This window comes from Quercus lobata, chromosome 2 (genome assembly GCF_001633185.2).
Source record: "Quercus lobata isolate SW786 chromosome 2, ValleyOak3.0 Primary Assembly, whole genome shotgun sequence".
Lineage (NCBI taxonomy): Eukaryota > Viridiplantae > Streptophyta > Magnoliopsida > Fagales > Fagaceae > Quercus > Quercus lobata.
Window position 1 is genome coordinate 64,894,399 of NC_044905.1, and position 27,415 is coordinate 64,921,813.

The following is a 27,415-nucleotide window of genomic DNA, read 5'->3' on the forward strand; positions in this document are numbered from 1 at the left end:
TACACCAAAAAGATTTAATTTATAAGGCAATCTATAGTTTCAATACAAAATTTTGCTTGTGTTCTATTACATGTTAATTCAAAGTATATACTTCAGCGGGAGGGGGGAAAACAATGAATATTTATTATTCACATTTACATGGGAGAAAAAAAAAAAAAAAAACTTAATACCCATCTAACAATTGTGCTCGAACAAGAATGGAAAAGAGGTACATATCCTGTAGAAAAAGCAATATTTGTATCAGTCAGCAAGAACCAAAGGAACCTGATGTTAGCATTCTCCGTTATCAAGGATATGCAAACGGGTTCTGTATCGCTCGAATCATCATGAAGCTCTTCTTCTTTCACATGATCCTATGAAATGGATTATCAATGAGCTGTGTCCAGTGGCAGCCAGGCAAAGCATTAAGTTCCCAGCTTCCTTTCTGGAAATGTCTTGCTTTATGATTCAGTTTCAGAAAAGCTTTTCAACCCACGTAGCATACATACATTGAGAAACTAAAGTTCATGTTGGCTGTACAGGGGCACAGAAAGCTCCGAGTTCAGGGCTGCATGAAGCAGATACTGACCATGTTTCTATCTTCTCAATGTCAATGCCCAGGGACATCTTCCAAAATATATACAAGGATGGTGCAGCAGTTCTCAACAAGGCATCTTGATAAAACAACCTCCTTCTCCAAACCACTCATGGATAGAAACAAAGAGAACTGTCAGAGATAGCAAACATCTGCAGAGGCCTGGGATCATTGTAGCCCTAGATGAAGAGAAATCCTTGCATCAGATCAGTTGAAGAAGTAGGGTGATTCTAAGACGTCCCTTAAATCAAAGTCTCCACGTTCAGGTAAGGGAGGGAAAGACAATGTAGGAAAGGACCTCTGGAAGCTTTCCAGTAACTGTATACAAAAACAATGGATTAGAAGAAAATAAACTTTTCTTAGTTTCAATATTAAGTTCAGTAGAAAAAATAAATAAATGAACTACCGTGTTTTCCTTAAAATCAGCAGCTTATGCATATATCATAAAACCATCTATTGCTTAAATTTGTACAAACATGATAATAAAAAGAAAATGAGGAGTCAATAAAAGATTCAGAAAGCAAGGTGATTTTAAGAAACCCAATTATTGTCATTTTCAATCAAAACCTCACCTTAACAATATAAAGTCTTTTATTTATGTATCCCCTCAACGAAAGTAACCACATAACAAATTTAAAAAGCAGACAGATAAGATTTGGGCTGATATTGCAGAAGAACTCAATGAAAACTCAAATATTAGTCACGGATTAAGATCCACTAGAGTCTAGAGTTCTTAGGGTAATTCCACCATGGAGTTCTTAGAATCCTATCCATTCATTTTGAAATTAGTCGATTAGATTTTGTGTCAACAACATTTAAAAAAACGTTGCCTATTATTATTTTGGTAACTAGTTAAATTATTGATGAAGTGGCCAAATCCAATCCACTCACTTCAACGTACATGGATAAGATTTTAGTAAGTCCATGGTGGAACCCTAAGAACCTTGATAATACTAACAGTAAATGTGTATCTAAGAAGTGAAGAGACTCTACATTCTCCAATATTGGCGTCTCATAGAGTTCAATGAACTTTTCTCGAAGTATCCTGCTTAATTCATCCACATCACATGCATGTGTCCAGTATGAATCATGAACTCCTGTAATCATATACCAGTGGCATAGTCAGTAGAAGTTAAAAACAAAAAAGGAATAAAAGAAGGAATGACCAGAAAAACCTGCAAAGTTCAAGCCCGCCTTTTTGCAGGAATTTGCGGTCATCATCATATGAGAACCATCGAGGGAGTGAACAAAGTTTGGAGGGAATGCTGTCCTCTGCCGCTTGACCATAACCTATAATAGTAAAATAACAATCTTGTTTAACTGAGGTTCAGAGTGTTCAACGAATATGATGGCTAAATTCATCACATCAAAGACCTCCCCCTTTTTTTTGGTTCCATTTTCATCTGGGGCCATGAAGAAGTTGACCAAAGATATGTATCTTTGTGTCCATTAAGGATATGGAAACCAACCAAATCCATACATATTCATTGATTCCATCATTTGCTCCAAGCCATTTATGGTTTTCACAGGAACAAAAGAGATGATAAGGAATGCTAGAAAGGGCAGAGCCAGGAATCTTTCCTTGAAGATGACAGAGAGGAAAGAGAAAATAGGAGGGTGGTTATCGGTGTGGTAGCAATATGAATGCATTTAATTTTCAGGATCACTTTGATAATTTCAATATACAAACTTGGGTGCATATATCAAGCTAGTGAATTTAAGCAGATGACAAAGGGGAGAGGAAAGAGAAAATGGGAGGGTGGTTGTCAGTGTGGTAGAAATATGAATGCATTTAATTTTCACGATCACTTTAATAATTTCAATATACAAACTTGGGTGCATATATCAAACTAATGAATTTTAACATTATTAGGATGAGAGAAAAAATTGGCTCCCTGGGCACACAGTGGGGCAGGATTGCAGGAAGGTGTAGGAACTGCACCCCTGCAACATGCTTGCAGAGAAATGGTACAGCATAAAATAGGTGTTCCAGACATGGAATGAGATAAGATGACATCATCTTAGGACAAATATTCTGGTTGAAGGGAAAACAAATGCAAGGCCATCTTCATTTTACATGTCAATGTACAATGCATGGGTGTATCTTGCAAGTAACACCAAATGGCATCCAACATATCTAAAGCAGAACCCCAACAGAAAATAATTACAGCTACCTTTTCTGTTTCTCGCTGTAGTGTTAAAACCTGAAGAGAAGTTTTTATCTGCATTGAATTTCACAAAAAAAAGCTTTAATGACTTGAAATCCTGCTTTGGACTTTATAAATATGATAAGAGTAGTGACCCTTAATGTTCCTATAAATTTTGGAACACTCACAAGATGCCTTCCCAATTTGCGGTAAGGTTGCACAACAGGAAGTCCAAGTGGAGTTGTCCACCGTACTGGCTGATTTTCAGATGCAATTATCTGTTCATATTAAACTTTGAAGTCAAGTATTTGTAAAATGACTACAGAAAAATAAGTAAACAAGGATGGTGTACACATTTAAGCAAACCAAAAGAAAAGAGCCACGGGACACACTTTTGCACATTCACCAAGCCAGCTCATGATACCGCGTGCAGCTTCAAACATCTGCCCCAAGGCAGTTAGGGTGATCTGCACAGAATAATACAGAGAATTGTTATTGAAGATAAAATCATTGAATACACACACATGTAATGTATGGAGCAAGCATTCATCATATCTTAGTGAAGAAAAGTAAGGCTATATAGTAGTACCAATCCTCCTTCCCCTATATTCCATACCTTTGCAGCATAACAAGAAGCACCAAAGAGCTCTACATCATCTGCAATGACACTGCGTTCCTTCAACCTCCTCTTGATCTGATCCCTAGCACCAATGTAAGTGACACCATAGACCGATGTCATCACTGTTTGCTTCACCAATTTTCTGTCCACCTAGACAATATCCAGCCATTATTTCAACTATTGGTTGCAAGAGACAGGAGGAGTTCACGTAGGGAAAATTGCAATCTATACCAACCACATCGCATAAAACATACTTGCATTGCATCTTCTAAATGATTCATGATGAAAAATAATTCAAAATTTTGATGGCTATAATTTGCCAAGTTTATCTTAGTAACATTTGCAACACATGACATTGTTCAAATCAAGACATGAAAAGTAGGCAAAGAACCTGATTAATTAATGTTCTTGCATGCAATGCATCTGGAAAAATAGTAGGATCTTTCTGCGCATCCTCCTGCATGATTTCTAGTACTCTGCATTGCAAAAATGACATCATCAACAAACTGTTTTCTTAGACAACTTCCTTTGAAAGAGAATGATGGCCACTGAAGTTAGAAATACTCCACAAAGATTGGTGTTCCCTCTCTGTGGAATACCACATAAAATTGTTATTAAAATCATATTAGTCCGATTCTGTTTGGTTGTAAAGTCAAAATTATTTAGCATAAATAAATTGGAAGTAACTTTAAACATTTCACTAGTCATTTGCTTTCCATAGATAACATCAAATCCTCTGGACCCATACCTTTTTGGTTCTTTAGGACCGCTAATCAATACTGTACTTTCTTACCACCAGCCTGGAAAAAACTTATAGTAGGCTCCACATCTTTCTAAAGTTGGCAGCAAATTCATAAAGGGTTGACATTAGGCTCAGCTATTCATAAAGTAATCACAAAGTTTGGGGATTAAATTTTGACCCAGAGATATGATCCAATTTTTTTTTTTTTGGATAAGTGACATAAGAAATTTATTAAAAAAACCAAGTACTCTAGAAATGTACTACAGTGGCACAAATCAAGAACCTAGATTACAGCGATCAATAATATCGGGGAGAGAAAATATCTTTAGACCTCCTGATTATAAATAATTTATATCCTCTAAATATATCTGTTTAAATATAATTTCTTAGTGCTCACTATAATTATGTAATTGTTTACAACATATAATATCTGTCAGAGAACCAGAAAATTGTAGATGCGGGAAATGAATAGCCATAGATGGCAGACCTACTTCTTACTTTGGCAAAAAAAAAAAAAAAAAAAAAAAAAAGACAAGTGCCATAGCTGCCATAGATGGCAGACCTACTTCTTAGTTCTTGAAATGCAGTAGCTCTACTTGGATAACTTAAAACCATCCTGATGAAAATTCCTCCTTCCAAAATCCAAATAGCAATAGCAGAGGAAATGTAAGTACCGGAACTTTTCAGTTAGCGTCCTCTAGGATGATACTGAAAGACTTTGAGTTCCACTATGATGGCTCAATTTTTTATTTATTTTTTATAAGTAATAAAGATTTATTGAAAAAAAGAGAGAGATACCCAAATACACAGGGAGTATACAGGGGTGAACATATCAAAAGTGAACATTACATAAATCAAGTGAATCCAAAATAGAAGAAAAAGGTTGGTTTCTCCACACAGAGAACCAGTCCAATAAGGTTCTGAAGAATAGAAGCTTGAGATCAGGCATGGAACGCTCATTGTCATCGAAACACCTACTATTTCTCTCCTTCCAAATATACCACATCAAACAATGAGGAACAGCCTTCCATATATCTCCATTACGATGGCGACCAAATCAACCTTGCCAGCAAGCAAATAGCCCAACAACAAACATTGGCATAACCCAATAAACTCCAAATAAACCAAAAACCATATCCCACAACTCCACAGCAATTGCGCAATGAAGGAGTAGATGGTCAACAGATTCACTACTATTCTTGCACATATAACACCAATCCAAAATGCAAACCTTTCTTTTCCTTAAATTGTCAATTGTCAGACATTTCCCCAAGGTAGCAGTCCATACAAAGAAAGCCACTCTAGAGGGGATCTTCTGTTTCCAAATGCTTTTCCAAGAGAAAAACTGCTTACTATGGCCAACTAGAAGATGGTAGTACGCACTAATTGTGAACCCTTTACTCTTACAAGGCAGCCAACATCTCTTATCCTCCCCAATGCCCCTTACAGGAGTGCTATAAATGGTATTTATGAAACTCCTGAAAGCTTCCAATTCCCAATTATGCACATCCCTACAAAAAAGAATCTCCCAATGGAGGACTCCATTGGTGTACCTCATTAGATCCGCCACACTTGCCTCTTTGATACGACAAATCCTATATAATTCAGGATAGCAATTTGCAAGAGAAGATGTTCCACACCAACGATCTAGCCAAAACTGCACTTTTGATCTATCTCCAATTTCATACAGAATAAACCGAGATAAAGAGGGCCACCTCCTTCTAATATTTTTCCACAAACTGACTCCATATGAACTAGAGAAAGAGCTAGAACACCAACCACCCCAATCACAACCATACTTCACCTCTATCACTTGACACCAAAGAGCATCTCTTTCTTGCCCAAATCTCCATAACCACTTCCCTAATAAAGCTACATTGAAGGTTCTCAGGTTCCTAATCCCCAAACCACCTGAAGAAAGCGGAGTGCACACCGTAGACCAATCAACTAGATGAAATTTGGGCTCATCCCCTAGGCCACCCCACAAAAAGTCCTGCTGAAGTCTAGCAATTCGGTTGGCCATAGAAGCAAGAATAGGGAATAAAGAAAGAAAATAAGTAGGAAGATTTACGAGATTGCTTTTAATTAAAGTGACTCTACCTCCCTTGGATAAATATAATTTTTTCCAACCTGCTAATTTTCTTTCCATCTTCTCTAGAATTGGATTCCATATTGACTTGTCCTTAAATTTTGCCCCCTAAGGAAGACCCAAATATTTCATTGGGAGAGACCCTTGCTTGCAGCCTAAGACAACCACCACAAGATCAATGTTATGAACTATCCCCACAGCCACCAGTTTAGACTTACCCAAATTTACCTTCAGACCAGACACAGCCTCAAACCAAATGAGCACCATATGGAGGATCAGCATTTGATTAATATTAGCATCACAAAAAATTAGAGTATCATCAGCAAAAAGGAGATGGGAAACCACCAAAGATCTTTCAGCAGAATCACCTACACTAAAACCTGACAAACGACCCTCATAGATAGCCTTATCTAACATTCTACCGATTGCTTCCATGACCAACACAAATAACAAAGGGGACAAAGGATCACCTTGGCGCAACAGCCTTGAACTTCCAAAAAACTCAAGGGGAGAATCATTAATAAGGATAGAAAAACAAACCGCTAATAAACAAAATGAAATCCATCGCCTCCACTTATCAAGAAATTCACAACGCTCAAGCGTGTAAGAAATCCCCAGTTCACATGATCAAAGGCTTTTTCTATGTCCAATTTACATAACAATCCTAGCTGACCAGACTTTAATCTACTATCAAGACATTCATTAGTAATAAGAACAAAATCAAGAATCTGCCTATTTAGAACAAAGGCATTCTGAGGTGCTGAAATGATCTCTCCTAAAACCATGTGAAGACGACTAACCAAAACTTTAACAAGTATTTTATAAACCCCCCAACAAGGCTAATAGGCCGAAAGTCCTTTACTTCCACTGCTGCAGCTTTTTTAGGAATGAGAGCAATGAAAGTTGCATTCAAGCTTTTTTCAAACTGACCTGTAACATGGAAATGGTGGAACACAGCCATGATATTTGATTTGAGAATCCCCCAGCAAGCTTGAAAGAATGCCTTCGAAAAACCGTCTGGCCCAGGAGATTTATCCCCATTAAACTCCTCGATGACTTCAAAAATCTCAGTTTCCTCAAAAGGTCTCTCTAATCAATCCACATTATCCCTTGAAATCCTTGGAAAATCCAATACATCCGGGAAAGGTCGCTACTCTTGTAGCTCAGAGTATAGGTTCATATAGAATTGTTCAATATGGTCAGCAATCCTATCCTGGTTGGAAGACAAAGCCCCATCAATCATAAGGTTTTCAATACAATTATTTCTTCTATTAGAATTAGCCATCCTATGAAAAAACCTCGTATTGGAGTCGCCTTCCTTTAAATACAACACTCTAGACTTTTATCTCCAGCTAATCTCCTCTAGCAAGGCTGCCTTCTTAAGCTCAGCGCGAAAGGACGCTTTTTCCAATTTTTCCTCCTCAGATAGAGGTCGATTGTCCTCTTTTACATCTAAAACATTCAACTTACTCCATAATTGCTGCTTCTTGGCAGTGATATTGCCAAAATCTGTTTCGTTCCACTTCTTTAGATTCGTTTTTAGAGCAGTCAACTTCTTGGCAAGAATGTAACTAGGAGTCCCTTGAAAATGGTAATTCTCCCACCAGGACTTCACCTTGTCGAAAAACCCCTCCGCCTTCAACCACATATTCTCAAAACGAAAAGGAATTCGCCCTTTTCGATGACTCCCACTCTCCAAAAGAATTGGAAAGTGATCGAATAACACTCTAGGAAGCCTTTTTTGGAAGAAATGAGTGAAATAATCTGCCAAAATTGGAGAGAAGAGAAACCGATCTATTCTAGAGGCTGAGGTGGAGTTAGACCATGTGTAAAGACCTCTCTCCAAAGGATTATCCATTAGCCCATGAAGAGATATAAAATTTGAAAAACCATTCATGCAACGAGTAAATCTTCCCGCCCCTAACCTCTTCGAAGGAAAGCGGATAACATTAAAATCACCTCCTAAACACCACGGCAAACTGTTCAAGCCTGCCAATTCCTCCCACATAAATTGACGCTTCTTGTTCAAATTTGGACCATAGATACCTGTGAAATCCCACTCAAATTGGTCACTGACGTTTTTTAACCTACACGAAATCGAAAAATGCCCCACTGCTTCCTATCTTTTCGACCACCCTTCTGTCCCACATGAGCAGAATTCCACCAGAAGCACCCTTTGAACCCAAATATAACCAATCTATGTAAGAACAACTCCATATACTTCTAACAAGTCCTCTTGTAACCCATTCCAATTTTGTCTCTTGCAAACAAACGATATCAGCCCTCAAAGAAAGTAAAAAATTACGAACCTTGAGCTGTTTTTCCTTCTCATTCAAACCTCTAACATTCCAAGATAAAATCTTCAAATTTATTGGGAAATAATTAGAGCCATTTCCTTACCATTACCAATGCGCCTTAAAGAAGTTGAACCATAATTGACAGAGCTAAATAAACCCCTCAATTCCCTTATTCCTTTCCTCCCTGAGATCTTCACTGCTTTTTCAGTTTTTTCCTTAATAGCCCTCTGCTATAACTTAGCTTCAAACAACCAACAGGAAATTGGTTGCTGGCTCTTCCAAACCTTTGAGGGATGTCCCAAGAAAATCATCAAAACCATTGAATTTTTCCTGAAACCATTCTGAGTAATTGACCTTATCCAGCAATTTCTCCACATCCAGAGTTGCTAACCCTTCAGAAATATCCAAAACACCCATAGGCAAAGAGAAAGCCAATGGTTCGACATTTAGAGGTGGCGAAGATTCAGTAAACTGAAAAGCATCCTCGGAACAAATATCTGAAACCCATTCCTCCACAATAACATCATCCCCTTTTTCCAATTCTGAATTTATCTCCTTAGATTCCGATGACACCCCCGGTACCAACGCCAACTGATTCGAGTCATCCACTCCGACAACGGCATCTCCCGGTGGCAAGGAAATTTGATTCGGGACTGCCACCCTCCTCCCATCTCGTAATTCAAGAACCCACTGCTTGGAATTCCCCCATTTCTTGATGACGTCGTCTATATGCTCATGGATGATCCGTTGGATGTCACGTTGCAAGGCCACATCACCATCAGAACACAGGGACTCATCCACGGAAGCCTCGGAACATAGAGACTCAGTCACGAAAGCATCAGAATTGCTCAGAAACATCTCGGTGCATGTCAGTTCCATGTCGGTCGGAGTTAGCTTACCACCAGAGAAGTTTCTATTGCTGCCGAAGTGATTAGGTGAGAGAGAGGAACTTGCAAGGAGTACTTAGAGTGTGGGTGGGTCTAATATTGTGCCAAGGTGAGAGGAATAGTGGGCTGGGGAGGTTTGGGCTGCCATTTAAAAACAGGTTTATGTTTGGGCTTATTATGGTCAATGGGCTTTGGGTTTGGAACTTGGCCAACCGAAGGGACAGGTTTTTGTTTGGGCTTATTATAGTCAATGGGCTTTGGGCCCACTTCATTAACCTCAGACCACACTATAGCCCATCTCCCATCTAACCCATGCTCCATACGCATAAAAAATCCAAGGACAGCTCAGATTTGATCCTGTCACTTTCAAATTGACGCCGTGCTCTCTGTCCCTTCCGATCTCTCTCTCTCTCTCTCTCTCTCGGCGTGGATAGGTCCGAGTCCGACCTCTTCTCTTCTCTCTTTCTTTTTTTTTTTTTTCTTTCTTTCAGAGATGCTGTGTACTCTGTTTACTTAAGTTATGACGCTTTTTTTTTTCTTTTTTTTTTTAATCCCACTCTCACTACATATATATATATATATATATCCCAAAAGTTTAAATCTGGTTTTCCTTAATGTTTTTAGTTTGACGTTGAATGTAGCCTGTTTAAACTTTTGGTTTGTATTCTAAACATTTTATGTGTATTATTATACTATTTTGGGTGTTAGTTTACTTATTTGTAGTACTTATATAATTTAAATTCTAGACATAAATGTATTTTATGTCTAAAAATATTAAAAAATATGCCTAAATATAAAATTTAATTAATTATTTAACTGCCGTGTCCCCGCCATGTCGTGTCCTTATTTTTCAAAAATTGCCGTATCCCCGAATCCGTGTCCGTGTCCGTGTCCGTGTCCATGCAACATAGCTTTCAATTCCCTTTATCGTTGACAAATCCTTCGCCCCGAGAAGCTCCCTCTGTCCTAGAGTACGTACCTTGCAGGTATCACGGTGATTACAGCTGAGATCTGACAAAAGCTTCGCACCAAGTTGCTTCCTCTGTCCTAGGATACTTTTCTTGCAGGTATTACAGCTGAAATCTGACAAAATCTTCACCCCAACCAATGCAGATTTATTCTTTCCTTCAACTCCTCCGCCACTGGTGTTTTGACGCATAGGATATTGAGGCGTCTCTATTGGGAATATCTGTGGTTGCTTTGCCTTTATGTTTTGCGCTGCCGTGGTTACGAGGTCTATTAACCACAACTGCCACCTCAGTCTTTGGTGCACTCTGTATTCTATGAAACGATTCCTGACTTGTAAGAGAAGCTGGTTTTAAAATTTTCCTCAGGTTTAGGCCAAAGCCGTGCCCGCCACTACCCAACCTTCCCTCAGGTATCATTATGTCACCCTTCCGTCGACCATGAAGAAGTTCAGAAACCATTCAAAACGTGCCATGGGCATTGGACCCCAATTGAAGGATGAAAACAATATCACCCTCTCTAAATGATCTTGCATAATGACCAGGTGATTGCTTTGAAATTAATTCCTCCAAGTGGAACAAAAATCGGTTTGCACTCTCCTTCCCCATAAAAACAGAGTGCATTGAGGTGTGGCCTCTCTCAAAGATCCGTAATAAGAAATAAGAACCACCTTCCTCAACTGAAAACTCAAATGTTTTTTATTCAACGAAGAAAAAAACAGAGCCTCCCATATTGAAAAAGAAATCAACAAAAGAAGCATAAAAAACACAGAAAAAAGCAGGAGGACAGAAAAATCTATGGCTAATTCAAGGTAGCCAAGCCTCAAACTCTCTGTTTTTCCAAGCTAAGAATCACTTTGTTTTTTGTCACAAAAACAGAGGAAAGGAAAGATACTGCATTCGTTTTGTTTTCCATAAGACACTTGATTTGCTCTGCATTGCATCTGGGTGGATGCTTTCATGATGAATATGCTTTTTCTTTTGGGGTGGGATTGAGATTGATGTGTTGTATGCCAAGGTGCCCTTGCCAGAGTATCTCTTATGATGGCTCAACTTATGCTAACTTTCCTATTTTGAATGCATAAAATGATAGAGAGGTATGTACGCATCATTCTCTCCTACAGCATATAGATGGGTATCCAGAGTTATTACTTTTTCTTTTTCCTCCATCTCAAACTGGAAATGCAATAAGAGCATAATTTTTGAAATTACAGATGCTTTAATCAGCAATCTAGAAACATATAAATAATTTATTCTAATGATAAGAAATGAAGCCTTGTGCCCATCTGGTATAACATCAAGAGGGAGGAAAAAGGGCTTTAAGGGCTAAAGCTGGAAAATAGCTTTAAGCTAAAGCTGAAATAAGTCCAAGTTCAGTTGCAGACTTATTATTTTGTTGGTACCATTGGCTTGGGAAGCATAGCTCCGATATTTGGAATTTGGTTCCAGGCTGTTTAATGTGGACTATTTGGATTGAACGGAATCGACGTTCTTTGAGGATAAGGGGAAAACTGTGGTTCAATTATTAGATTTGTGCCAACGAACCCTCTTTGATTGGTCTCAGTGTTGGGGTCTTTCGGATTGTTTTACCCTTATGGAATTCCTTTCGTCCATTAGTTTTTCTTAGTGGCTGCTTGTGTCTTTTTGTTCACTACCGTGAACCCTTTGTATTTTCATGCTTTTCCCTTATTAATAATATTTTCTTCTTACTTATCCAAAAAAAAAAAAAAATCAGACCTTTAACATTAAAGCTCTTTAGTGCACTGTTATAGCTTTTAATAGAAATAATAAATTGACATAAATGTCCATTAGTATTTTTCAAAATGATGCTTGATGCTCACCTATTTTGAGAGAGAGAGCTAATATTAATGATGATGATTACGATGATACTATTAATAATAATAAAACCGCCTTCGAAGTTTGGGGAAGAATGGGGGGATGGACTTTTAAATTGGGTAGGGATGTTCACAGATGTGGTTTATGGAGAGGTATCCGTATGGGTTGGGAGGATTTTAGCAAAAATACTCATTTTGTTGTTGGGATGGGGAATAGAGTGAGATTTTGGCAAGATGGGTGGTGTGGGGATCAACCTCTCCAACTGGCTTTCCTGGGGCTGTATGGTATTGCCATTGATCGGCAGGCCTCTATTGAGTCTTCTTTAACAAGGTTGGGGGCGGGGGAAAGGAGAAGGTGGGATGTTCAATTCATTTGGGATCTTAACGATTGGGAGTTGGTTACAGGGGATGACTTTCTTCGTATCTTGGGATCCAATATTCCTTCAACGGATATTGGGGACCAGATGAGATGGAAGTTGGAGCCTAATGGGGATTTTGATATCCATTCGTTCTTTAATAAGTTGCGAGGTTCTTCTTCCATTGTTTTTCCTTGGAAAAGTATTTGGAAAGTTAAGGCCCCTCGGCGTGTTTCTTTCTTTGTTTAGATTGTAGCTTGGAACAAGATTCTCACGAGTAACAATTTGAAACTTAGGGGTTTTGATTTTGTTGACTGATGCATTACATGTCGTCATTGTGGGGAGATTGTGGATCATTTATCACTTCATTGTGAGAAGGCTCATCAGTTGTGGAGTTTTATTTTTAAATCTTTTGGGACTTCATGGGTCTTACCAAGAATGGTTCCAGATCTACTCTTTGGTTAGTGGAATTTGTAGGGGAAGCACTCATCTAACATTTGGAATTTAGTTCCGTTGTGCATAGTGTGGTGTCTTTGGAAGGAGTGCAATCGGCAAAATTTTGAGGACTTGGATAGCTCTAGAGATCAGTTACTTGCTTCTTTTAGCGGATTTCTTTTCGACTGGTCTAGAGCTTGAGGACTCAAATCTAGTGATTCTTTCCCTTCGTTCCTTTTTTTTTTTTTTGATAAGTAAGAATGTTATATATACGAATGGCTACTCTATGCATGAAAAATATAGAGCAAACCCAGAAAATACAAGAAGGAAACAAAGAAAAAACAAAAAAGAAAACCAATCCACAGATTAATTACAAAGAGAAAGAGTGCTAATGAAAGAAGGGAGAGAATCACTAGTCGTGAGTCCCCAAGCCCGAGACCAATCAAAAAGAGTCCCACTAAAAGAAGCAAGCATCTGATCACCGGAACTATCCAAATCCTCAAAAGTCCGCCGATTTCGTTTCTTCCAAATACACCAAAAGATGCACAACGGAACTAAATTCCATATCTGAGACGAGTGCTTCCCCAACCAATTCCACCAGCCAAAAAGCAAATCTGGGATCGATCTAGGTACAACCCAAGACAGGCCAAAAGTTATAAAGACAAAGCTCCATAACCGATAAGCCATCTCACAATGAAAAAGTAAGTGATCTACCTCGACACATAATGCACTAGTCCACAAAAACCAATCTCCTTAATCTTAGATTATCACCCGTTAGGATCTTATTCCAAGCTACACACCAAACAAAAAAGGAAACTCGCTTAGGGGCCTTTACTTTCCATATAGCTTTCCAAGGAAAGACAATTGAAGGAGAATTCCTTAATTTGTTATAATATGACCGGATATCAAAATCCCCATTAAGTTTCAACTTCCATCTCATCTGATCTCCCACATCCATTGGAGGAGTATTAGCTCCCAAAATACGAAGAAAATGCAGCCCTTCATCCATCTCCCAATCATTAAATTCTCGAATAAAACGAACATCCCAAATTCTTCTATCCTCTGCCCCCTGCCTTGACAAAGAAGCTTCAACAGATACCTCCTTATCAATGGCAATACCATACAACCTTGGGAAAGCCAAGTGAAAAGGTTGACCCCCACACCACCCATCCTGCCAAAACCTCACTCTATTCCCCAACCCAACAACAAATTGACAATTTTTGCTAAAATCCTCCCATCCCATGCGAATACCTCTCCACAAACCACACCCATGAACTCCCCTACCCAGTTTTGAGGTCCAACCCCCCTATTCTTCCCCATATTTTGAAGCTACCACCCTCCTCCATAACCAATCCTCTTCCTTCCCAAACCACCACAACCATTTCCCTAATAAAGCCTTATTGAAAGTAGTAAGTTTCCTTATCTCCAAACCACCATTGGCTATAGGCGCACAAACTTTATCCCATCCTACCAGATGAGTTTTGCTATCTCCCCATAGAAAATCCCTTTGCAACTTTTCAATTCTATTAGCCACATGAGTAGGAATTGTGAATAGCGATAGAAAATAGGTAGGAAGACTAGATAGTGTACTCTTGAGTAACATCAATCGACCTCCCTTAGACAAATACAGCTTCTTCCACCCGGCTAATCTCCGCTCAAATTTTTCCAAAATAGGATTCCAAATTGAAGGGGAATTATGTGAAGCCCCAAAGGCATGCCAAGATAAGACATAGGCAACTTTCCAACTTTGCAACCCAAAATTTCAGCCAGGGCATGCACATCATCAACCTCCCCTATTGGAACCATTTCACTCTTATGCACATTAACCTTCAAACTTGTTACCGCCTGCAAACTAAGTAACAACAACCGAATATGAGGGATTTGCTCCACATCCGCATCACAAAATAGGATAGTATCGTTTGCAAACAGTAGATGTGTAACACATTCCCCACCACCCCTCCTACCCTCAACTTTAAAATCACGGATCAAGCCAGCTCCCTCCACTCTTTTCAACATCCTACTAAACACCTCCATCATAATCAAAAACAGCATAGGAGATAGCGGATCCTCTTGTCTTAAACCTCTTGAACTACCAAAGAAATCAGCTGAAGACCCATTAATCAAAACAGAGAATTGAACTGTGGATATACAAGTACGGATCCACTTACACCACTTTACTCTAAAGCCCATTCTATACAACAAATTCAACAAAGTCTCCTAATTCACATGATCGTAGGCTTTCTCAATATCAAATTTACAAATGATTCCAGGAACCCTACTCTTCTCTCGGCTATCCACACACTCATTCGCAATAAGAACTGAGTCAAGAATTTGTCTCCCACCCACAAAGCTATTCTGAGTCTCAGAAATCAACTGATCTAAAACCACTCTCAATTGATTTGCCAAAACCTTAGACAAGATTTTATACATACTCCCCACCAAGCTAATAGGTCAGAAATCTCTAATATTAAAGGCATCATTCTTTTTAGGAATTAATGCAATGAATGTAGCATTAAGGGATTTTTCAAACTTACAATGTTGAAAAAACTCTTCAAAGACCGCTAAGACGTCTTTCTCCACTACTCTCCAACAATGATGATAAAATGTCATAGTAAACCCATCCGGACCTGGAGCTTTGTCCCCTTCCAAATCACGTACAACTTGAAGTATCTCCTCTCTTTCAAACTTCCTTTCAAGCCAAACCCTCTCCACATCCCCAATACGATCAAATTCCAAGCCCTCCACAAAAGGCCTCCACCCCTCAGTCTCCTTGTACAAAGTTTTAAAATTGTACTACCTGATTAGTCACCTCGGATTCCTCCTCAAAAACTCCCTTCGTTCCTTTCTTCTCCGCTCTTTTGTAATTAGTTTTCTTCTTGGTTTTCTTCTCTTTTTTGTTTCTTTCTTTTCTTTGTACTTTTGGTTTGTTTTGTGTTTCTCATGCATAAAGTAGCGTTTTGAATATACATCTTTTTAACTTATCAAAATAAATAAATAATAATAATAATCATAAAACTGCCAATAATAATAACAATAATATTGGTCATTAATTGAATTAATTGGGTTCAAGTATGAAATAAAAGCAGTTTTATTATGTCCTCTTTTGTTATTTCTCACGTCTAAAAGCTGTTTGTCAGTTTGATCACCAAACGGGTCTAACAACTTCAAATACTTTTTTTATTGTAGTTTATAAAATGCTCAGAATGCTAAAACTCTTTTCACTTAAAGCTCATTATTACAAAAGCTCTACTTCCTACAGTAATGCCAAACGGATCCTAGTCTATCTAAATTCCTTTATTAAGCCAAAAGTTTACTTCCTCTTTTTACATTGTATGGTATTGCTTCAAACTTCTCAAAAATTAAATTAATGCTTTAAATTTGTATATATAAAATCAACACTGGAGATTGCCTTGGTAAAGAACAGCTTACCTAGCAGCTATTCCTGAGTATACATCTGCAGGCTTCTCTCCTGCAACTAAATTGACAGCAGCTGCTCCCAACTGAATGAAACAATATTATTTATTAATGATAAATAATGCAAAAACATCTGAGAACGAAGCTTTTTTTTTTTTTTTTAAGAGAGAGAAAAGGGAAGGAGAGGAGCGAGTGAGAGAGTTTTCCATTAAAGCATCCGGACATCAGCTCTCATAAAATAATGACAGAAAATAACCTTCAAAGGCGCAGAGTAACTAATAGGGAAATAATTAATAATCTTTTTCTATGTTCTGATATAACTAGGGAGCTTTGGTCACTAGATTTTTTTTTTGTTTTTTGCCTTATTTGGAGTTCATATAAGCAAAAGTGAAACCTTAATACCTACTTCTAAATCAAATTATAAATTAAAACAACACCATCACCTTGTCTCGTCCAAGAGCTGCATAGTGTTGTAAACCATTGCAAGAGCCATCCTACAGAATATCATAAAAGGGTAATAAAAAAAAATCTCATTAAAAGTTATAAATTCTGAAGAAAACATGACATACAAGACCAAACCAAAGCTCAGCAATAGTTGAAGAACTTATACACCTAGCAGATGATGGTATCACATGACGAAAGAAATATGAAATGCAATTAACTTGATAGTTCCACCCGCATCTATGCAACATGCAATGATATGACATAGAGCCTACAATACACGGCGAAATAGTAAAAACCCTAGAAGAAACCCACTTAAGTTTATCCTTTAATTTGTCTCTACAACAGACTTGAGTAAGGAGAGAACCATTTTTTTTTTATTGTTTAGGTACATATGCACCCAGTGGGTCCTGAATCCACGAATTCACCCTCCACCTTTCTCTTACAAGGGGAGGAAGTGGCATTTGAGCTACAGCTCCTTGGCACATGCAAACACAAATCATGGAGTTTTTGTATAAGTACATAGAAAATATTTTCTATGCCTCCTGTAGCTCCCTTACCCAGCTCTAATCCACTTATTTCCCTTTGTCCTTCCTTTATCCAATTAATGTTATCAATTTCTTTATTTAAAGTTTTCTTACTGATAAAAAAAAAATCTTTAATTAAAATCTAGCATACGAATATAGCTTCTTGTAAGGTCATTCACATATTTCCTTTAGAAAGATGTCCAAAACCATATGAATTACTATTCTGAGCTAATAATGATGCAGTCATAGAAGGAAGTCAAGTTGCTGTAATATTCAATTTTGGCAACTTAAAGTTTTGCTTGTATGGAGATCACGTACAACATCAGCATGAGACAAGTCTTAAGAGAGTTTGACAGCCAAATCATTAGAAGTCTAGGATTAAAAGATCTTTAAATTTGATTTTCAATATAAAAAAAAAAATAATAATAAAGGATCCTTTAATTTGAGCCATTGATTTATGTGTTATTATTAGCATTTTTATATGTAGGGGAAGCTGTGCAACTTCATAAAATTCCTAAGAATAACTTAATATCTAGGGTTAATTTCTTAATCATGTTTGGAATATATATATATGGTATTAGGTGTCTTCTGTTGGGTTCTACTGGCCAAATTGAGAGTCCTAACCCTAGCAGATTGAGGGTCAACTAATGTATATGAATATATGCTCTTTTTTTTTATTCAAAAAATTTAGACTTAGAGATTGAGTAGAGTATTGGCCCTTGGGGCAAGATTTCCTAGTGCGTTCTCTCTTCCTCCTCTTCTTCACAAGTCACTGGTACTGTTCCTGGATACCATTCACAGCAGTCACAAACTTTTTTCTTTTCTTCTCTGTTTTGCAATTTCAAATTGAGCCCTCCTTACCTATCTAAACCTAAAAGCCACATATTTTTTCCTACTAAATAGCCACTGAGTAACCTATCAAAACAGCCATAATTCCCAAACACATTGGCTGTCCAACATTTTCCATCAACCTGTATTGAAACCTTAGTCAATCTCTGAACCCTAACCATTTCTTCTGAAATTCCAAACTCTAGATCCATGAATTCTGCAAGAGCTCTGCCACCACAAGCACACATAGACAGATTCCCTACATCTTTCCTATGTCAAATACACGTAGTACACTATCAACTTATGAACCCAATCCTTCAGAGTTCAAAAGAGAAAAAACTGGCAACATGCCACAACGAAGGTACCTGATGTATGGGAATATGTGAAATAAAGGTCTCCGGGGACGAACTTCTCAAAGCCTCAGTGAGATCGATGCAAACAGCCAGGCACTGAAATGGATCTTCTGCATTCAACCACCAGCGCTTGCCTTCAAGTGGCCTGTCTGCAGAATCAAATATATCATCCAAATGATTCTCAGTAAATGTCAGTCGACCCTCATGAGATAATTTGTCCACACCACCAGCATATAGATTTGCGAAGTGTATCTTCAACCAACGTAAGCCTGACTTTCCAAGAGGGCGTCCCTCTGCAAATTCTAGAATACCCCGACATAGATCTGACCCAAGATGATTTAAATATGGGTGCATTGGGTAAGCACGACCTCGAAAGTCAAGGTTGTGTGGGTAGAAAAAACCTTCTTCATCCTTCATTTTTCGGGCTACCTGCTCCCAGTAAAGAAAAGTCGATATAAATCTTATTAAAAATATAATATAGTTACTATGTCACAGGAAGTGAAAAGGATCTTACCGCAAGTTTAAGTTCTATGTCACAACGCTGTGAATGTCTCTCCCTGTTCTCTTTCTTCACAGATTTGACTTTCCATCCCCATTTCTTGAGCTGAGCTTCGTCTTCAGTATCTGGCTGATCCGGTAAGGGAATCTATAACACATAAAGTTAAAAGAAAAGCATTTCACTGAACCAAGCACACTTCATATGGCACATGACTTATTCAACAGTTTGTAGAGTGATACCAATCACTTGGAGGTTGGAATACTGTTAAACAACATAAGTACATCATAACAAGAAAGATAAAAATATAAATAACATGAAGTAACTCACATCATTGCGGTCCACCAAATCAGCAAGACGGCCTCCACTAGCCCAGATTCTATCTACAACACTAAGTACCCTCTTATTTACCCTCCATTTGGTATTCCCAAGAGTATCCAGGGCCTGGCAGTAATTTACAAAAACAATTGTAGCAGCCTTTCAAAATGGAAAAAAAGTGGGGAAAATTTCAAGCAGATAAATTTACATATATGACAGCCAAACATAATGCTGGTATCTAGTCCTCACGGCCAGGTCAACAAATAGTTCAGATTAAATGATATAAAACATAAATAAAGGCACAAAGCAATGCAAATGGTTTCAGACCTCAAAAACAGGTTCTAATTGCTTCCTAGGGGCCCTCTTAACTGCCTCACGTTGTTGTCTGGCTCCACGAATGCGCATGACATAGGAAGGCAAGAACAAGTGTCCTCCTTTGTCATAACTGTGAAAGTACAAAAGAAAAGAAAGAACAGTGAATAAAAGAGAAACTATTCAACCTGGAGGTAGCCTAGGCAGGCTGTTTTCACAATTATCTACCATCACTAGAACCCCTAAAAGCCATCTGTATCTCTGAACCTGATTGATTAGCAGAATAATACATGCAAGTAAGAGTTGGAATTCCCTTTCTGGTGCATGGATGCACTAATGAAATCAGAGCTCCTAGCCTCCAACTATATTGAATTTTAGCTTAATTTTTACATTTAGATAAACCAATCCTTGTCCAGAAGGGGGTATATGTGTCTATATCTTTTTTTATAATTCATATGTGTCTATATTGATGTGAATATTTAAAAGAACCTTGCCTCTGTGTACTTCTACATGTCCAACCAAGAGGAGCAAAAAGCCCTTACTTCAAAACAACCAGGAATTTCTACATGTTTGACCAAGAGGAGCAAAAAAACCTTGTTTCAAAAGAACCAGAATATATAAAAGTACTTATTACTCCAAAGCCTAGACTTATGCTTTTTACATAATATTCTACTAGAAAACCACCGAAGTAACCTTCTTTTGCATGATAATTAGAGAGCTTAACTAAAGGTTTTGCATAGAGAAGAAACCCTTCTTACTAGTCTATCACAAGTCTAGGCCTAAAATATTTTGCAAGGTCCTAGATGATGTTACTTCTTTAATATGTTAAGAAATTCTAGAGATAACGTCAGTCTGCAAGAAAGCAAGGACCACAGGTTTTTTCTGTGAAATGGAAACAATTTAATGTCTAATAGAATCTTTTTTCCATTCAAAATTACATATATTTAATCCTTTTTGATAGTTCCATTATGATTTCTTAATTGGATCATAAAAGTTAATTTAAAGGCCATAACAAATGGCTGGATCCTAGAAAATTTTAAGGACACACAATATATATCTTCTTTTCAAAATTCATTGAATTAACATGTTTTTTTTTTTAAATAAAAATCAACAACATATACGTGTTATCAATATGGAAATCACTCCCTCTTCATGATAAAGCTCTTTTAGGCTTTGTTTGGTTGGGATGATGGAAAAGTGAAAGGATAGAAAATATTTGTGTTTTCCACTATGTGTTTGGTAGAGAGGATGAAAAAGTGGGGGTAATCTTGACATTTTGCCTCCCTCAAGTTTTCTCTCCATGTTTTTTATCCATTTTAGAGAGAGATTTGTGGGCCCTGGAGAGAAAACTCTTCAAACACCATTTTCCTTCAACCCTATTTTCTCCTCTACCAAACAAAAGAAAATGAAAATTTCTCTCTTTTCCTTCCCCAATTTCCATTCTCCCTAAAACTCATCCAACCAAACACACTATTAGTTCTTACCTATCTTTCTTATCACTTAGTAAGTCTAAAGACCAAAACACCCTACTAGTTAAAAACTACAAAAACTAAATTTAAACTCAAACCAGCACTTGCATTTCTTCATACCATTATTAACTCCAGCATAAACTAGACCTGCCCCAAAGGTTTAAAGTTGTACTCAATGATGATTAGTATGAAAAATAAACAATTTTAATCATGCTATCTCTGTATGAAATCTTGAATTTCAGCTAAGTTCTATAGAGAGATGATAAAATAAAAAGTAAAAGAAAAGGCAGCACACTGAAAATAATAATAATAAAAAATAAGAAGAATCAACTAACATACCCTGTTCTTCTCAAAAAAAAAAAAAAAAAAAAAAACTAACATACCCTGTCCACTTGACTGGGGGCACCAGCATTGGCATGTAAGGTATCACCATGTGCCTTGCCTGTTTGTGCAAATAACAAAATTTTAAAATCCATCATTTACTTTTTTTTGATAAGTAAGAAGAGAATATTATTAATAAAAAAATAGTGAGAGAAGCACAAATAGTCCACAGTAGTGAACATAGGAAAAAAGAAACAAAAAGACAAAATCAGCCCCTAAACTATTCTAATAGATGAAAGAAAATCCAAAAGAGTAGAACAATCCAAATAACCCCAACAACGAGACCAATCAAAGAGGGTCCGCTGGCAATACTTTAATAGCTGAACCACAGTTTTCCCCTCATCCTCAAAAGACCGCCGATTCCGTTCAGTCCAAATAGTCCACATTAGACAACTTGGAACCAAATCCCAAATATTTGAGCTATGCTCCCAAGTCAATGATACTAGCAAAATAATAAGTCCACAACTGAACTTGGCATGACCCATTCGATTCCAAACAACCAAAGCATATACATCGACAAAGAATGAGCTATCGGACAAGAAAGTAACAGGTGATCCACAGATTCCGCATTGCAACAGCACAAACAACAACGATTTGACAAAGGGCGACCATGAAGCATAAGATTATCCAAAGTTAGAATCTAACCATGGGTTGCTGTCCACATAAAAAAAGCCACCCTTTTAGGAACCTTAACTTTCCAAATTCCCTTCCAAGGAAAAGTGGAGGGAGTTGCATTTTGAATCTTATGATAAAAGGACCGAATATCAAACTTTCCATTGCCATTAAGATCCCAACAAAGTCTGTCACACCCTCCCTCCCTAGGAATTCGGGATTGGATGAAATGAAGAAAGGAGTAGGAAGCCGCCAACTCCCAATCGTTGAAGTCCCTGTGAAAACTTAAACTCCACACTCTGTCATTATCACCCACTGGAGGGCTTATCACCTCAGAAATACAAGCCTCCTTATTAACTGAACACAAAAATAACTGAAGATAAAGAATTTTGAGAGGAACATCACCAGTTCACTTATCATGCCAAAAAAGAATACGAGAGCCATCCCCCACCACAAAAGAGAAATGCTTAGCGAAAGTTTCCCACCCTTCACTAATACTCCGCCATAACCCACATGAAGAAAGAAGAAAATCAAGTTTCACGAAAACTTCAAGATGTGTTCTTGGGAAGGAACACCCCAACCCACCCCCCCCCCCCCCAAAAAAAAACAAGAACAAAGAAAAGAAAATTCAAGAGGCTAATTTATTATCTGCCAATCAACTATAACATTCTAGAAAATGATTTATCCTCATTAACAATCTAGAAAATATCTACCAGCTGTCTAAACCCTGAACAAAAATCTACAAATGCCAACATGAAAATTTTCATTATCTTATGAAAATGGTATCTAGAAGTAAATTTTTATTAAAGAATGAAAATTTGATAGGATTTTTCTTACAGTTCTCTCAAGGCCTTTGATAACTAGAGGGTCACATTCTATAATGCCAAATCTTCTGCTGATTTTCCTGTTGAAAGGAAAAGCATAAAAGCACCATTTAAAGTGATCAGGGGAAAAATATAATTGATTAATAAGATAGAGATTAATGGATCTTACTTTCCTTCCTTCATCACAGTTTTGAGCGAGTGTAAAAATGCAGGCCGAATATCAGGTGGGCCATCTGCTAACTGATTGGCTGGAGGTTGTATATAAGCTGTTTGCATCAACAGTTCAATCAGACGGCTTCCAACCTGAAAAGAATAAGGGCAAAGAGCACCTTCTTAGAGCATGTTATGTGGTTAAATGATTAAATTTACCACTTTCCAATAGTTTAAGCTTTTGGGACAATTAGTAATTTAACAATGTATCAAAGCAAGAGGTCCTAAGTTTGATCCATGCCTCCTCCATTCTACCTCTCATTTAAAATCCCACATGTTGGGCCTCACCTATTAAAAGAGAGTTTGAGCTCACACGTGAAGGGAGTTTTTGGGACAATTGGTTGTTTAACAAAGCACATACAAATAGAAAACTAATAACTTTTTACCAAGTCAACACAACATGTCATGTACCTTAGCCTTAGCATCCTGGCCCCAGGGTTTCGAATCATCCTGTCCTTTCACTATCTGCCTCGCAGCTACCAGCTTTTGCTTCTTTATCAAAGTAGTGACCTTTTTTCTTAACTTCTCTTGATCCTTAAGAACAGCATTGGAGTCATCTCCATCATTTTCCTTATCTTTATCACCCTTTTTCTTTTTTGTTTTCTCCAAGAACTTGTGTATTCTAACCTGACACATTGAAGAAACAACACATCAGCACTCATTAGAGGATAAAGTGAAGGATGTAGGGAGAGCAGAACACTTCTTTGCTTAGTCTAGACGAAACAAAGTGTGAGATACTTCAAAATGATAGGAAGAGAGGCTAATTTGAAAAGCATGACTCCACTCCCCTGAATCCATATCTCAATAGAACTTAATAAGCTAGAAATGAAACAGAACCATGGATGTGACTGACTTTAACAATAAACATATTAGCATGTCCAACGTTATAGGTAATGTTGGACACAACATGATACTTCCATTTAATTTCTATAATTTGCTTAATCTCTCTAAGAGTATCCCATCATAAAAAAGGTAATTGGTATGATTCCAGCATATCCATTTTCTAAAGCCAGTATACTTAAATGTTGAAAACTCTCAGCTGTTGCTAAAACTTTGCTCCACACTATTTCACAAAAACACCAAAATTTCAAGCCATACAAACAATAAGGCCTTTATCTGCCATTTTTAGTCGTAAGACAAAGCTTATTCATTATCAGACATCACATCCTACCGTCATAAAATCACTTATCACTCACTTTTGCCAGCATTACTAAGGCTAAAATATGAACTTCTCCATGGTTTTAATCAAACAATTTTGACAATTACCATTCCCATTTCTGTAATTTCATCACCCTAAATACAAATGCTATAACCACTACTCTCAAAGCATTTGAAAATCAAAAACTAAAAAGATCTTTCCTCTTCTTTAGTTAATATCAGCTTCCAAATCGCCCTCTAAACCAAAACAAAATATTCTTTACTCAATCCTAAAAGGAACAACTAAAGATCATAGAATGATCTGATATAAGGGTTCAAACCAAAATGACCATGAGAAGAGAGTGGAAAACAACTTCCTACCTCCTGCTCAACGGCATCACCTATCGCGCAAGCTGCCAGCACCACCCTCGCAGACCCATGTTCACCTCCGGTCATCAACAATCCCATCAACTTATGCATTGTGATTACCGACATCATGTCAGGCGGTAACTGGTTGATATAGGGGGCATAAGCAGCCTTGTTCTTCCCCCTCCGGCACAACTCTTGCTCCTTTTCAATGGCATCCCGCAAAGGCTCAAACCAGCCAAGAAACAATGACTTCATATAAGGCAAATTCGGGGCCAGCTTCTGCTCACACATGTCCATCAATAGCTCCTTATACTCCTTGGCCGCCTGTTCCCACGCCTGGGTCTCAATCCTCACCTGCCTCCTCCTTAGCATCTGATACTTCCCTTGCCCCATTCCCCTCATCATAGTCCGCCGCCTCCTCCGTTTATACTCAACCTGCCTCTTCTCCTCCTTATTCATCTCCTGCAACAATTCTTGAACCTCCTCCCCAACTAAACCATCCTCCTCAACATCTGTAGACGAAGCTGCCTCAGCCTCAGCCTCAGCAACACTCGCATACCCTTTGAGACAAAAAAAGCCATTAAACCCAAAACTTGGCCTTGGCCTCCCAGTAAACTCCTCATGTGACAAAATTTCACCATTTCTACGAAAACCCATTTCAGAAAACCCGTAACTTGGCCTGTATTTGAATTTTTCGGGGAGAATCGGATGGTGGGTAAGACCCAGAAAGCTATAAGCTCGTCTGAGGGATTGGGGATTGAGGAGGCAAAACCTGCGGGGGTTTTGAAATTGAATGGCTCTCTTGGCAATGTTGCTCCACATGGTTGTGGAGATCCTAGAAGGGTTTTTTGGAAAGCTTGTGAGCACAGAAAAGGGAAGGAAATGGTCGATTTGGGGGGTGTGATTTGCAGAGAGTATTAGAGGGGTTTTAGCACTGGACATCAAATATTCTGAGGAAAACGAAACTGGTGATGGGATCGAAGACTTGGGTTTGATAAGGAATTTACAAAAGGAATTGAATTCATGGAGAGAGGAAGAAAATAGCAGAGGAAAGAAGTAGTGAGTAGTAGCCGCCTATTGAAGGCTGAAGCTAAACCCTTCTTAAACCTTTGTTTCTTTCTTTTTTATCTCACAACACAGTACACAGTGTCTCTTGCTTTCTTTTCTGTCCCTCAGTCGAAATGGGGTGAATCTACAAATTTCTAGTTTTTTGGGGGGTTTAGTGTAATATGGATTTATGGGCATGTGACGTGTCTGGATAGTGAGTGGCTCCCACTTTTGGTTATGTGGGCCAATAAAGTGATTAGGGTGTGGTCGGAAGAGTGGAGACTTTGAAGTTTGAAACCGTGTGTGTATGATTTCCACAGTAATTTTTTTAAAAAAAATATTAAAGTATTTTTAACACACGAGAAGAAAAAAAATATTTAAAAAAAAAATTACAGTAGTATATATTCAAATGATTTCCATAATACTTTGATGTGTGATAAGTGTAATTTTTACATAATTTTTATTATCATTTTATTTATTAAAATTGTTAGTTTTCCTTTATTTCTTTTGATTTAATTTGATTTTTATTTATATTTATCTATTCATTTGTGATTTGAAGGAATGAGAAGATTTCAGATTAATCTACAAGGCTTTACATGCAAAGTGGGACTAGGCCAATTGAATCAAGTCAACTTACATCCAGCCAGACATGAATTCAAGAGAAGACCAACTCAATTAAATTTAAGTCCAACTGGAGTAAGGAATCAAAGGAAATTTGCACCAAATCCAAGTCCAATTCGGATTAGGATTTCAGCCTGCACATCAGTTAGTATTTTTGGTATAACTTTCGACTCAGATATCCAATCAAGATGATTCAAGTTGGGCTGGAAGTTTAATTTAAAGGGCTACAACTTTGTAGTTTACCAAAAGCCCGAATTCTGAAGTTAAATGGGCCAAAATAGTCGGTTAAGTGAAGCCTAAAAATCTAGGATTTTCTCCAAACGAGAATTCAACTTGTAATAAGATTCCTTGACCTATTTAAAGGCTCTTTAGGGCAAAATTCAAAGAGGCCAGTGCTAGGGCTGCAGGTGCCGCATTAAAGTTTTTTTTTTTTTTGGGAGTCTTTCTGAAGAGGAGGATCTAAGGACAAAGGCGAGAGCTTCATGTTGATCAACCAATTCAGATGAAAGACATAAGTTTTATTTGTTTTCTTTTCAATTTTATTATGAACTAAATTTTATTTTCTAGAGCATTGATGTAGTCTAGCAATGAACACACAATTTATATTCTGAGTTATTTTATTTTTAATATTTCCATGATTGAGTGTTTAATTCTTATTCTTAATGCTTACTTTTTTTTTTTTTACGAATTATTGTTTGATCAATTGAATTACAATGAGACCGAGAGGTGATTTGTTATTTTAGTTCTAGAATTAAACACCATTAGTTGAGCGAAAGTAGAGATGCTTTATCGCGATTAGTGTGATTTTTCAAAAAATTCAAAGTATATAATGAGTCTCCAATTAATTAAATTCGCATAGAGATATGGAATTGTTAGTTAAAGATATTTTTGATATTATTCGAGAGAAGATATTGAATACTTAAGGAATTTTTAATCATCAACGGGAGATTATTAGAATTTAATAATTAGGAAGAATAAATTGTGTGGGATTTGTTAAGGTGAAACCAATCGCTCTAGATCCATTCTTATCATTTTTTTTTTTTTACACTTTTAGATTTTTACGCTTTATTAATTTATTTTTTTTATTTGTAGATTTATTTTTATTAAATA

At 37.5% G+C, this 27,415-nt stretch overlaps 1 protein-coding gene across 2 annotated transcripts; it reads right to left on the reverse strand.

The window, feature by feature from the left end:
* On the reverse strand, positions 1-25,829 carry LOC115976224 (DNA-directed RNA polymerase 2B, chloroplastic/mitochondrial-like). 2 transcript variants are annotated; one of them, XM_031097382.1, is made up of 19 exons: positions 24,650-25,829; positions 23,543-23,758; positions 23,091-23,224; positions 22,935-23,001; positions 21,488-21,546; positions 19,651-19,768; positions 19,336-19,449; positions 19,024-19,155; positions 18,522-18,938; positions 16,804-16,854; positions 16,376-16,446; positions 3,732-3,816; positions 3,338-3,490; positions 3,114-3,188; positions 2,910-2,999; positions 2,749-2,796; positions 1,750-1,864; positions 1,568-1,671; positions 1-892 (listed from the first exon to the last, which is right to left on the reverse strand). In XM_031097382.1, exons 1-19 carry the CDS (start codon positions 25,577-25,579, stop codon positions 782-784), a joined length of 3,090 nt encoding a protein of 1,029 aa, XP_030953242.1. In that variant the 5' UTR covers positions 25,580-25,829; the 3' UTR covers positions 1-781. The 2 variants fall into 2 exon arrangements, with proteins under 2 accessions (XP_030953242.1, XP_030953243.1); XM_031097383.1 differs by lacking the exons at positions 19,651-19,768; positions 21,488-21,546.
* Between the last annotated feature and the right edge of the window lie 1,586 nt (positions 25,830-27,415).

Excerpts from the sequence above, each read along its gene's own strand:
- LOC115976224 (XM_031097382.1), bottom strand. The coding sequence starts at position 25,579 with ATGTCCAGTGCTAAAACCCCTCTAATACTCTCTGCAAATCACACCCCC. Across the intron at positions 16,855-18,521 it reads CACATATTCCCATACATCAG|GATGGCTCTTGCAATGGTTT; the intron begins GTACCTTCGTTG and ends GATATTCTGTAG. Across the intron at positions 3,491-3,731 it reads CAAGAACATTAATTAATCAG|GTGGACAGAAAATTGGTGAA; the intron begins GTTCTTTGCCTA and ends GATATTGTCTAG.